This window comes from Budorcas taxicolor, chromosome 6 (assembly GCF_023091745.1).
Source record: "Budorcas taxicolor isolate Tak-1 chromosome 6, Takin1.1, whole genome shotgun sequence".
Taxonomy (NCBI): Eukaryota; Metazoa; Chordata; class Mammalia; order Artiodactyla; family Bovidae; genus Budorcas; species Budorcas taxicolor.
In genome coordinates, this window is record NC_068915.1 from 46362083 (window position 1) to 46375114 (window position 13032).

General features: G+C 45.7%; 1 protein-coding gene across 1 annotated transcript; it reads right to left on the reverse strand.

Annotated features, from left to right (window-relative positions):
- Positions 1 to 1609: 1609 nt before the first annotated feature.
- On the reverse strand, positions 1610 to 10818 carry CCKAR (cholecystokinin A receptor). The gene is made up of 5 exons (XM_052642162.1): positions 10663 to 10818; positions 9735 to 9986; positions 5652 to 5913; positions 3505 to 3632; positions 1610 to 2142 (listed from the first exon to the last, which is right to left on the reverse strand). The coding sequence occupies exons 1-5, from the start codon at positions 10772 to 10774 to the stop codon at positions 1610 to 1612; spliced, it is 1287 nt and encodes a 428-aa protein (XP_052498122.1). The 5' UTR covers positions 10775 to 10818.
- Between the last annotated feature and the right edge of the window lie 2214 nt (positions 10819 to 13032).

Here is a 13032-nt window from a genome sequence, read left to right on the forward strand (position 1 = left end):
CACTCTTGTTAGATATACTACATCCCTTCCCCTATTCATGATCACTTCCTGCCACTCTGTACTACCCGCCCCCCCTCCCCCCACTATAGATTTTTTTTTTTGATAATAGAAAAATCACTAGCCTTTGTGCATCACAAAGAGTGTCTGTCAGGTATGGATCAATGGGTGGTCATGGACCCCCACAAACAGGAAAAAGAAAAGCTCACCTCTCAGATGCTTGGAAGCATGAAAACTATGAAAGAGAGTGAGAGACAGACAGACAGAGACAGAGAGGGAGGAAGGGAAAGAAAGGGAGGGAAGAAAAGAGACTGGATTGGATTGACACATGCAGTTTTAGAAATGCACTTCCTGGTATCTAAGTGTATAGTTCATGTCTTATATTAAGTTGGGATTTCTACACTGGAGAAAAGAAATTTCAACACCAATTTTTCAAATAAAAAGAGTTCACATGAAACTCCAACTGTGGTACAGGAATGTAGAATGACAATACTTTCTCAATTGCAACTTCCACCCACTATTCGTTTTTTAAATACACCAAAGAGTATACTTATATGTAAAGAACATCCTGCTCTGTTCATGTTTCACATACACGTAAAATTACTACAAATATTAACAAACACATAGATTGTATCTAAAGGCATAGATGGCTTTGTCTATCTGTTAGTTGAGTCCAAGTATGTCAGATTTTATTCTGGGCCCAACTCCCGGAGTTTCCAGCTTGGCCAGGTACACATACATTACAGCTCTCCTTTGGACTTGGAGGTCTTTCCAGAAAGGAGGATGAGGATGAGAAATGAAGTTGAGGCAAAGCAGCCATGGGGTTTAATACCACCATGAAAAGGTGGAGTTAAGCAATATATATTATTAAATTAGAAAAATATTTCTTGGCGCCTGCTGGCCTTCAACTTCCCTTATGCTAAGACAGTTACTGGCTACATACTCTGTTCAGAAATATAAGTTCCAAATTCCATCCTTTAGACAATGTTCCATAGGCTGTTCTGATGACAACATCAACTGTTGTCTCTGAATGTCCTTGACTGACCTCAAGAAGAACAGGTCAGGCTGTTTTCTTGCTACAGACAATGGCCAGAAGAGGGTTTGCTTCCTGTTCTCGTGTGTTGTCGTGGGGAGGTGAGTGGTTACAGAATGTTCCTGAAAGAGGGATGGACTCCTCAGGCGCAAAGCAGGCTCCACAATTCCGCATCAGCAGAAGCAGCAGAACATAGAAGGGTGTCACTAAGAGGAGTTAAGAGCCCGCCTGGGATGTTCTAGAACCTTCTAAAGCTCAGTGGGGTCCAAATCCCCGTTTGAACGCGTGCTTAGCGATGTGCAGCAGGAGCGCTGGTGAACGCCTGTCATCGGCCTGCTGAGGTTTCCCGATGGTGAATGTTACTGAAAACGTCCCGCCTGCGGCCCCAGTCACGGCCCCGCCCTCGGAGTGCTCCCCTGGAACCCAGGTGAAGGGTGCCAGGCAGACGAGGAATGGCGCCCACTGGGACCGGTGCCTTCCTGCACTTCCTGCCTCCTCCTCCTGCTGTCTTCTCTTCCTCCCTCCCTGCTGCCTCCCTCGGTCCCTGCCTCCGTGCTTCCTCCCCGGCGGGGACGCCGCTCACGGGGGCGGCGCAGAGGCGCTCCCGTGGCTGTAGGAGCATTTCGACAGGGACGCCCGCGTGGTGCCGCTCTCCGCCTCGTCCCCGCCCTCGCCTCGCGCTCCTGGGGGACCGGGGTTGGGGCAGCAGGGGAACGTGGCCAGGAAGCCGAGGCGGAACCTCTTGTTCATGAAGCAGTAGATGATGGGGTTGACGCAGGACGAGGTGTAGGACAGCAGGAGGATGAAGGAGATGGGGGTCCCCGAGAGGCGGCGCTCGGCAGAGGCGGTGTCAAAGGCCCGCCAGGCGTTGGCGCTGAAGATGGGCATCCAGCAGAGGAAGAAGAGGACCACGATGACCATGAGCATGCGGATGACGCGCTTCTTGGCCACGAGGTTGGCCGCGGGGCTGCTGCTCCTGATGCGGTTGGCCCGGCCGCCGCTGCCGGTGGACAGCTGGTGCAGCTCCAGCTTCCTTGGGCGCTTGGGCCTCTGCAGGTAGCACCCGTCGCTGTCCTCGTACCTGCCGCTGCTGCTCGAGCTCCGCTTCCCTTCTGGGTGGGCAAGCCACGTCACTTATTTTTTGGGATGGGTCATGCCAGACAGAGGGCATGGAATCCCTGCCCCCTCCATCCAGGGGCTAAACCACACTTGAACTGTATTACTTGACAGGCCACCTTGGGCCTGCACTAACATGGGTAGGTATTGATCTATACTACTCCTTTCCTCCAAATGAAATGCTACTTAAAACTAATAAAAAAATGTGTAGTATAGAATGTGCATAATTTAAAATAGTAAAATAATATTTTATGTGTGTAGACGATAAGGATAAAAATGTGTTAAAGAATGAGTATTCACACTCTTATTCCAGCTCCTCAAGGTGGGGAGTTTTCTGCTTGCTTGGGAAACCTCCAGATTGCTTTTACTGCATAATGAGCAAAAATCAACAACAGCCAGGAAAGACTCTAGGTGTATATGTGGTAAAGAGCTGAGCAGAAGGCTGGAGTGAGAGGGGTGGTGAGTGATGTCAACAAAGATGTGGGGTAAGTTTCAGTGAAGAGTGGGCTGTATGAAAGGGAGGGATAGGGGGTGGGCTTCCCTGGTGGTTCAGTGGTAAAGAATCCACCTACCAATGCGGGAGACATGAGTTTGATCCCTGATCAGGGAAGGTCCCACATGCTGCAGGGCAGCTCAGCCTGGACACTGCAATTATTGATCCTGTGCCCTAGAATCCAGGAGCACAACAACTGAGCCCACGTGCTGCAGCTGCTGAAGACCTGGAGCTCTGGAGCCCGTCCTCCACAACAAGAGAAGCCACCACAAAGAGAGGCCCACACACTGCCGCTGGGGAGTAGCCCCTGCTCTCCGCAATTAGCGAAAAGCTTGTGCAGCAATGAGGACCCAGCACAGCCAAAAGAAAAACGAACATGCAGGCCCAAACATTAAAAAAAGGAAGAGGGGGAAAAAAAAAAAAGAAAAAAAAAAAAAAGGAAGAGGGGGAGATGTGAGGTTCCGTGGCAGCTATATCGGGAGTAAAGGGTGGGAGTGAAGGGGGGAGGAGAGGATGGCACCTGGAATGACAATTTGCTTTGTTTGCAGAGGGGGTCCATTTGAATACAACATCACAGAGACCCTGGACCTATGGGCCCTGAGCTTGTAATCGGGCAATGGGTATATTATCTCATTTTATTCCATTTAGTACCCTTTTGGGAGAAATAATTTCTTCATTCTACAGGAAACAGAGACACTGGGTCTCATGAGCATGCCTTACGACACAGAGTCTCCTAAGAATACTTTTGAAAAACATTTTGAAATACTTTTGAAAAGTATTTTGAAATACTCTGGGTATATCTAAGTTATAGAAAACAAGGCTTGTGTAATCTTTTGGCATAAACCAACAGATAAAAGATAGTTACCTCGGGCAGACTTCTTCTGGCTAGCATCAAATTTTATTCCTTGGTAAAGTTCCAAAGAGATTAATCCATATGCCACCATCATCACAATTCCAGGAATAAGAAAGAGGATGAGTAACAGGAATGTGTGCCTAATAAAATAAAAAGCAATCCAATAACCAGCAACTCCAGCATTTCAAACTAAGATGAGATGGAATAAACAGGGTTCATCTCCATTTTAATGAGTTGGAGCAAACACATTAATTACCAGTATTTAATATCTTTGGAAATTCCATGTCTGGAGGTTCAGTCATTAGAAAATGTTAACTTCTTTTCTCCCAGATAAAGTCTCTTATGAAGGACTAGTTAAATTGGAAAACTTTGGTGTAAGTCTGTGCCTGAAACAAGTTTACATTTGAAACTAATGAGAGCTTAAAAAAAACAAGCCAATGAGAATATTTGAATACCTCAAAAGAGCTGTTACTGAAATAATAATAATAAAATTATAAGAGTTTATATTCATTGATGACTTATTAAATTATTTAATTTCAATATGGTACATATATTACTATATTTAATCCCCATAATAATTCTTGAAGTAGGTACTATAAACCTAGTACCCATTTTACAGATAAGGAAAGAGGCAGAATAAATAATTTGTCCAAAGTCACACAGCTAGTGGCAAAGATGGGATCTGAACTCAAGCAACATGATTCTAGACGTTATGCTCTTAAGCATCACAATAGATTAATACCATTTGTTGACTTTATAGCATCAGAATCATCAAGTGCATAGGCAGCAATGCTGGAAAACCTTGGTTTTGCAAAATAAAGTATTCTGGCTGTTTCAACCCATTAAGCACAGTGGCAAACTCATTCTAGTGCCTGGCGGGCCAGAGTTATGCTTTCTCTAAACATGTTTGATTCCTGAAGAACTGCAGCCTCCTTCTTCTTGAGTCTGGCCCCTAAATCACTTTTGCAGTCTGGCATGTGTAAGGTTACACAATTAGGCCATAAAATTGTCAGAGGCTCACAGTGGCTGAGCCATTTCTCATTTCAATTGGACATGTTTTGATAAGATTTCTTTTCAAGTCTTGGAAATGTCCCTCATTTGCAACATAATTCTTTGAGTGTGTGTGTGTCTTGGTTGAAATGAAAAAAAGGAAGGCAAAGAAGGCAGAAATTATCTTGGTTTTGAGCCATTTTTGAATGTCTAGCCCTCTGCTTCTAAAACATGCTGGGAATTAGTAAACATAATGCCCTGCATTTGTGTAGCCTTTTTGAATATATCTAATGACGTTTTCATAAACATTCTCTCATTTGAATCTCACATCCATCTAATGATGTAGATTAAAAGGTATCTTTATTCTTAAATCTTTGTGTAAAGAACTTGAATGTCAAGGAAGTTATATAAACTTGCCCAACATCACCCGCTAGTGAGCAAAGAAACAGATAGCACAACTTTGCATTTCTAGTGAAGTGTTCTGTGTAAGTACCACTGCTGCAACTCTGCTCTAAGAACAATCACATGGGATTTGGGGTTTTGGACTCCTCGGTTCCATCTCCAGTTTTTGGAAAATCAGAGCTCTTCCACTGTCTCAGCCAAGATCCTCACTAGACTATCCAGAAGCCCACTGCATAGTGGTTAAGCCCAGACACTCTGTCGTCTCTTCTAGGTTTGGGAACTTGAGCAACTTAACTTCCCCATGTCTCAGTTTCTTCATCTGTAAAATGGGGACAGTAATAGTACCCACCCTATGAGGTTTTGAGAGGACTAGTTGATTTTAATACAGGTATGGCATTTCAGAGACTTCCTTGGTGGCTCAGACAGTAAAGCATCTGCCTACAATCTGGGAGACCCGGGTTCAAACCCTGGGTCGGGAAGGTATCCTGGAGATGGAAATGGTAACCCACTCCAGTATTCTTGCTTGGAAAATCCCATGGATGGAGGAGCCTGGTAGGCTACAGTCCATGGGGTCGCAAATGGCATTTCAAATACAACATTCAAAATGTTTGCTCTATTCTATCATTCTAGAAAGAGGTTAAGACAAATCTTCTCAAAAAGTCTCCAGGAAACTGATCCCGCAGACACTGGACAATACATTCCAGTTTTTATTGAAACTGAAAATTTCTATCAAGTTATAGTAAACAAATGAACCCAGGTGGCCTTACCAGGACTGCTGCATGACGTCACTTGGCAGTAGAAAGCGGCACATATTTGCAGTCTGGTTGTTATTTTTGGTAAAAGGCACCAAGTTGCTATAAATTGGGTATGGCGTCATGATGGTGAAGGAGAGGCACCAGGTAGCGGCAATCACCTTCAAAGCATGGGACTTTGTCTGCCAGACTCGGGACTGTAAGGGTTTGCAAATTGCACCATATCTCTCCAGTGATATGGCGACCAGATTAAAGGTGGAGACACTCACAGAGGTGCCTGGGAAAGGAACAAAGAAGCTGGTTACGTCAGCTCTGAAATTCGAAGTTTATTTGCACATGAGTTTAAGCTTACCTGATCTACACAGGTTTGATAGATAGTAAAGGAAAATACTCAGAAGGTAAAGAAATACTGTGTATGTACATTTTTAAAAAATGATTTATTCCCAGCTTTGTTCCCAAAAGGATTTGAGGCAGTTCAAGCAATATATTTGCAAATACATTGTATTGCCAATGTATTTTAGATAAGTTTATTGAACTTTGATTACAACCTAGCTCCTTCTTAGGCTGAAGGTGCTCATTAATTAATAACTAAGTGGATGAACTATGTTCTTACCCCACAGAAAAGGTTTCTGAGTGACCTGTAGAACAGCTTTAGTTTTGAGCATGATCGGCATAAAGTGGACCTTTTAATCCAATATTCTCAAGGACAGTGACTCCAAAAATTCAGTGGAGTCTGAGATGGGAACATTAAGACTCTTCCTGAAAATTTCTAGTACACAGACTGTTTTTGAGTGAAACATTCTAAATTTCAAAATGGAGTGTTGAAAAAATACCTAATGAGAAAGGATGAAGGGGAAAATCCCCATATTGTAACTGATGTTTTTCTCGGGGTAGGAGGAATGGGGTCTTCTTTCTAATTCTTTTTGCTTTTCTGTGTTTTGTAGAAGGAACATTCATCAAACATTCATCATCAGTGAGAAAGACATCAAAACACCACATCTAAAAGGAAATCAACCCTGAGTATTCATTGGAAGGACTGATGCTGAAGCTGAAGCTCCAATATTTTGGCCACCTAGTGCAAAGAGCTGACTCATTGGAAAAGACCCCGATGCTGGGAAAAATCGAGGGCAGGAGAAGGGGATGACAGAGGATGAGATGGTTGGATGGCATCGCTGAATCAATGGACACGAGTTTGAGCAAACTCCAGGAGTCAGTGAAGGACAGAGAAGCCAGGTGTGCTGCAGTCCCTGGGGCCACAAAGAGTCAGACACGACTGAGCAACTGAACAACAACAAAAGGATACACTCACAGGATAGTCAAAAAACTTAATTTTTGTATTTTGTGTGCATATATAATGATTGTAATGTCTTATCCCTGTAAAATTCCCTTTAATTCTTCATCCATAAATTCAGCTGATCCTTCTCTTATCTCTTACCATGATTTCTTAAACCTTCAAATCAATCCCAATCTAACTTTGGGAGAAGTTCTTAGCCTGGGGCCTTTTGTGAAACTATGTGTAAAAATATCCTTTTTCTAGGGGGAATATCTGTACTTCAAAGAATCTAGAACCCCAAAACCATAGCTAAGAACTCAGGTTCTGAGATAGGACTTGCTGTTTTATAGGAATTCACCCTAAGGGACTGATAACATTTGGGTTAGAGAACACAGCCCCAAACTTCTCAGAGTGGGACCTACTGTTGTTCGCTCTCTCCGCCATGTCCGACTCTGCACCAGGCTTCCCTGTTCTTCACCATCCCCTGGAGCTTGCACAAGCTCATGTCCATTGAGTTGGTGATGCCATCCAAACATCTCATCCCCTGTTGCCCCCCTTCTCCTCCTGCCTTCAGTCTTTCCCAGCATCAGAGGCTGAGTCAGCTCTTCGCATCAGGTGACCAGAGTTTTGGAGTATCAGCTTCAGTGTCAGTCTTTCCAGTGAATATTCAGGATTGATTTCCTTTATTGACTGATTTGCTCACCTTTCAGTCCAAAGGACTCTTAAGAATCTTCTCCAACACCGCAGTTCAAAAGTGTCAGTTCTTCGGTGCTCAGCCTTATAATGGGCAATTATAAACCCAGCATCAGGCAAGCACTTTTTTTTTTTTTTGCTATGTGCATGCATGCTCAGTCACTTCAGTCGTGTTCGACTCTTTGGGACTCTATGGACTGTAGCCTGGCAGGCTCCTCTGACCATGGGATTCTCCAGGCAAGAATACTGCAGCGAATTGCCATGCCCTCCTCCAGGGGTCATTCCCAACCCAGGGATCAAGCCTATGTCTGCTGTGTCTCCTGCATTGCAGGCAGTTTCCTTACCCGTTGAGCCACCTGGGAAGCCCTTTTGGCTATGTATTAGGAATTTAATGCGTGTTAATTGTTAAGAACATGAAATTAGGAAAGAATTGAAATGACTGGAATCAGAAATCCAACAAAACCATTATAGTATTGCAAACACTTTTAGAAGTATCTTGCTTTTCATTTTCTAGAACAGTCTGTACTGGGTATTTTCAGAAAGAGTGTTAAGGCTCCTAGCCTCAGACCCCAGCTATTTTAAAACATTTTTTTAATTGAGGTAAAATTCATATAACATAAAATTAATCATTTTAAAGTGAGCCACTGCTGCATTTAGCACACTGATGTTGTGCAACTACACAAGGACTCATTTTTAATCTCCTTACATAAACCCTGGTTAACATGATTCAATATTACCGTAGGATATATACAGACAGGCCTTGAAAGCCTGAGGCACTGTGAGATGTTGGTTATTATTATTGCGTCATTGTTTAACAACGATCCTTTTCGTTTGTGAGTCCATTTTTCTTTTTTGAGTACTTGGACCCAGACTGACACTCTCTCGGTTATTTGTCCATGGCATGTAGATCAGCCATTCATCATCGTTTTGTCAGTGCTGGATCCTACTTCCTCAGTTGGAAGAAATAAAGGCTTGTGAAGCTTTCTGGTCACTGAAGGCTGCCCTAGGCAGCTCAGCTCTGCGTATTTTGCAGGGCTTAGGTCAGAACAACCAACTCCTTCTTCATTTCCCACCTCTTCTCCCCCTCCCCCAACCAGCTCTCAGAATGGGCAAGAGAGGAAGCATTTTGGCAGGCAGAGGGGCCCAGAGAAATGTGTTGTTTCAGCCTCAGATGAGCCACAGCAGTTGGCAAAATGAGGCTGTGTATTTACTCGCCATTGTAGTGGCCACCAATTGGGGTTCAGGTCAGCTCTGTGGCTTACCACCTGTGTGTCCTTGGGCACATTATTAACCTCTCTATGCCTCTGTTCCCTTCTCAGTGAGACAGAGAAGAATAACTGTGTATACTTCATAGAGTGGTTGTGAGATAAAATATGATCATGGAAGTAAAAACTTAAAGCAGTTAGTAGAACATCTGGTACTCAAAAAAAAATGTACTCAAAGACATTAGCTCTTATGATTTTTCATCATCACCATCATTCTGATCGGCAAAGGCAGCGAGCTGCGTATCTCAGTCAATGAGGGTCAGCTTATCCACCTAGGCACTGGCAGCAAATTCAACTTGTTGTATTTGTGGTAGAGGGTCTCTCTCTCTTTCTGCCTAAGATGGTCCCAGCCTTTGTGAAAACAGGCTGGAAAGTGAATCCTGAGAAGGGAATCTAGACCTCTGGTGAAACTGGATTTTGAATAACCCTGTTCCCTATAAGCGCCAGAATGGTAGCAGAAAAAGCCCTCTTCCAGCAGCCTGGTCACCCCGAAAACCATGCCTTGGGTTGGGTAGAGCTCAGAGTACAATCAATGCCTTCCAGGAAGGCACAGATCAGCTTGAATCTGTCTGTCTTTCTAACAGAAGCAAGCAAAACCAGGGTCTTCTGTAGTTTCTTACCAACTTATTCCACTTTGAGGAACTGATCCCCTAAGACTGGGGACTGACTTCTGGGGCGTTACAAGGACTGACCCTCCCATAAAGCCAGCTCCTCTGTCCTTGTACCCAGCCCCATACAGTCAGATGTTTTGTTCTGTACACCCATCAGGGCTTCTCTGTGGAGGCTGTCAGGGGTTAGGGAAGGTCTGGGACTGAGTTTCACTGATTTACGGTGAAACTCCAGAAATAGGCACCAGCAGCAACTCACCCATGAAGTAGGTAGTGGTCTTGCAAACAGCGCTCCCGAAGATGAAATCCTTGAGCAGGTTGGGGATGAGGTTGAATGGCATGCAGAAGAGACAAAGCATGAGATCGCTGACAGCCAGGGAGAGGAGGAAAATGTTGGTGACTGTTCTCATTCTCTTGTTCCTAATCAGCACCGTAATGACCAGCGTGTTTCCCAGCACGCTGAGCAGGAAAATCAAGGAGTATAAGAGAATCTGCACGGCCGGCTGCCACTCTGCAAGGAGGAACCCGGACAAGACGGAGAGATGCAGGTGGTGAGGGCAGAATGTTAAAACCCTAGCACACCAAGTGAACGCTTATTTCCTGCCGGTTTGTATTTTCAGGGGTGTGCATCACCGAACCCAGCTCTCCCCATACTTAGATATTTTGCAGAAACAAAGCGAGGAGAGCACAGAGTGATTCAGTTGCTTCTGAAAGGCTGGTCTGTTAACGGATCACTCACTCGGGGAACCACTTTTTCTTAAGAACAAAGCTCCTCCAGTGATTTGCTTTCTTTCCTAGCTGCTAAGCATTATTTCGATTTAATCACTTCTTCACACTGATCTCCCCCAAGGAAAGGCGACAGCTAGATTGTGACAGCGCCTTTTCTGTGATGCTGTAAGTTCCAGCTTTTACACTTGAACTCCCTCTGGCTCCACTTCAGCTCCTCCTCCCGCTGCTTTTGTGCCCCCCAAGTCCTATACATTAATCCCAACTCTCCCATGGGGAACAACAAGAGCACTGGACTCAGTTCTGCTTTTAGATCTCTCATCCAAACTTCTGAGCAGATGACCTTATCCAGCTTCGTCTCATTAGGACTGTGTTCTGTTTTCACAGTCAGCCTTGCCTTTGCTGATTTTTCCCACAAACTTAAGGTTTTCTGAATTCAGATAACAGCCTCTGACACCTACCTTTGGAAGGATGGGGCTGATCCAAGCAGAAAAGCGTCTCATTTTCGATCCCCAGTTCACAGGGGGGAGTCAGGTTGCTTTCATTCATGAGAAGGCTGTCAACCACTTCCATGCTTGCCTGCTGCTTTCCACCAAGTGTTGGCAAGCTGGTGAACGGCTCACTCTCGGCTCATTCCTCTAATGACTGACCGGAGAGTCTCCCAAATGCAACCTGCTGTGGAGAGGCAGGGGGGTAGGGGGAGTGATTGCCAGGTGTGGGCTCCTGCAACCATTCTTAAAGGCGACTGGAGTTCAGCACACTCAGGCCAGCTGGGCAGGCATTTGCACTCCTGTCTTGGAAAGAGCAGCTGATGTGAATCAAGCCCGCTCCACCTTCCAGGCCCACCCCATTCCTGGGCCAGCCGTAGGGCCCTGAGCACAGGCAGCCTGGTTGCGAGTTAACCCTTCCCGGAGCGTCACTGCTTCTCTGCACACGTGCACACACACGTGGACACACACATACAGGGACACAGTACCTCTCTCCTCTGTCTAGGAACCTGTCACCATCCCAGACATAGGCAGAATAAAGCTCAAACTGGCTGTGTGAGACAGGAGCGATTAACACGGCGACAGACACCGACATGCAGAGCATCGGGACTAAAGGACACGGAGGGACTGTGTTTCTACCTCCTTATATAAAAGCAATTAGTGCCTTTTAGCTTTGGAACCATGCCCAGCAATATGTGTGGATGTAACTGCTGGCTGGTTGTTAAGTTGTTACCAACCACAGGGTTATTTCTTGTGGTCTCTGCCCCTGGTAACTGAAAGGAGGGGGTGCCCTGGCTGTAGGTGCTCGGATCCTTAATATAGAAAACACTTAGTAAGATTTTCCATTCATTCGTTTACGCATTCGTCCATTCATTCAGCACATGTTCATTGAGTGCCTTCCACTTGCCAGGTACTTCTCTAAACATATAAGCAAATAATGAACAAGATCATTTCAGATGTGTAAAGCACCACAGAGGAAGTCAAGCAGGAAGATATAATGGAGAGGGATGATGGATTGTGTGTGTGTGGGGGGGTGTTGCTCATTTAGATGGGATGGTCAGGAAAGGCCTCTCGCAGGAAGGGACCAAGATTGGAGAGCTGGATGACAAGGAGCAGGAAGGCTTGGGACAACTGGGGAAAGCTGCTTCTAGGCAGGAGGAGCAGTCTGCTGCTTCTAGGGCAGAGGTCACAGCAAGAGCAAAGGCCCTGCATGGGAATGAACATGGCCTGTTTGAGGAATAGTTAGAAGTAGGAATGAATGAGGGGCCAATGGTGGGAGATGGGGTTAGAGATGGGGGCCTGGCCAGGGCTCTGGGCTTTCTGTGAGGCTCTGTGGTGCCGGCAAGCTCCTCCAGCCCCTTTGTACATGTGGTGTCCTCTGCTGAGACCTTTGGGACAGCAGGTGACAGCAGAGGCTCTGTGTTGCTCACAGCTGCTCAGCTGAGCTGAGACCTGATCGAGACACTTCAGGGGTCCCTCGTGCTTTGACAGCTGACAGTCCTATGTGTTCTATCTTGGCTGATTCCCAGCCGAACATGGATGAACCGATGGGCATTTTTACCACCCAGGCTTGGGATGCGGGGCTGGGAAGAGACCGAAATCTCTTTTCTTTGAAACCATGAACAGCTCATGCTGGAGGCAATTAGTCACAAGACTAGAAATGCGAGGAATATTGGAGAAGCTGTTAGCAGTTATTAACAGAAGAGACAGACCCCAGATCAAGTCCTGGCTTCACTGGTTACCCGCTGGCAAGTACTGGGCAGGTTTCCTAACCTGAGACTCATTTCTTTCTGTCAAAGGGGGACCAAATGACTTCCCAGATACTTGTTATAAAGATTGATTGCCTCAGGACAGTGCCTGACACACAAAAAGTGTTCAATAAACCATAGATAATAAAAACGATCATTATGATTTTCCCTTTGATTTTCCTGGCTGCTCTGGGTCTTTACTGCTATGTGCCGGCTCTCTCTCGTTTCGGCGAGCCGGGGCTGCTCTTTGCTGTGGCAAGTGGGCCTCGCATGGTGGTCGCCTCTCTCGTTGCAGAGCGCAGGCTCTAGGGCATGCAAGCTCAGCAATTGTGGTGCGTGGGCTTAGTGGTTCCGTGGCATGTGGGATCTTCCTCAACCAGGGATCAAACCTGCGTCCCCTGCATTGGCAGGCAGATTCTTATCCACGGTACCACCAGGGCAGTCCCTATTATTTTTCTTTTATACACAAGTATTTGACTAAGAGTGGCCCCATGGTTTGCTGGTGAGAACGAGTGGTGGAATCCCCCTCATGGACCAGTGGCCGTGTCCTTGCTCCTCTTCCTGCAGTGGACAGCTTTCTTCATTATTCTATTTC

Excerpts from the sequence above, each read along its gene's own strand:
- CCKAR (XM_052642162.1), bottom strand. The coding sequence starts at position 10,774 with ATGGAAGTGGTTGACAGCCTTCTCATGAATGAAAGCAACCTGACTCCC. Across the intron at positions 9,987-10,662 it reads TCAGCCCCATCCTTCCAAAG|AGTGGCAGCCGGCCGTGCAG; the intron begins GTAGGTGTCAGA and ends TCCTCCTTGCAG. Across the intron at positions 3,633-5,651 it reads GACGTCATGCAGCAGTCCTG|GCACACATTCCTGTTACTCA; the intron begins GTAAGGCCACCT and ends TTATTTTATTAG.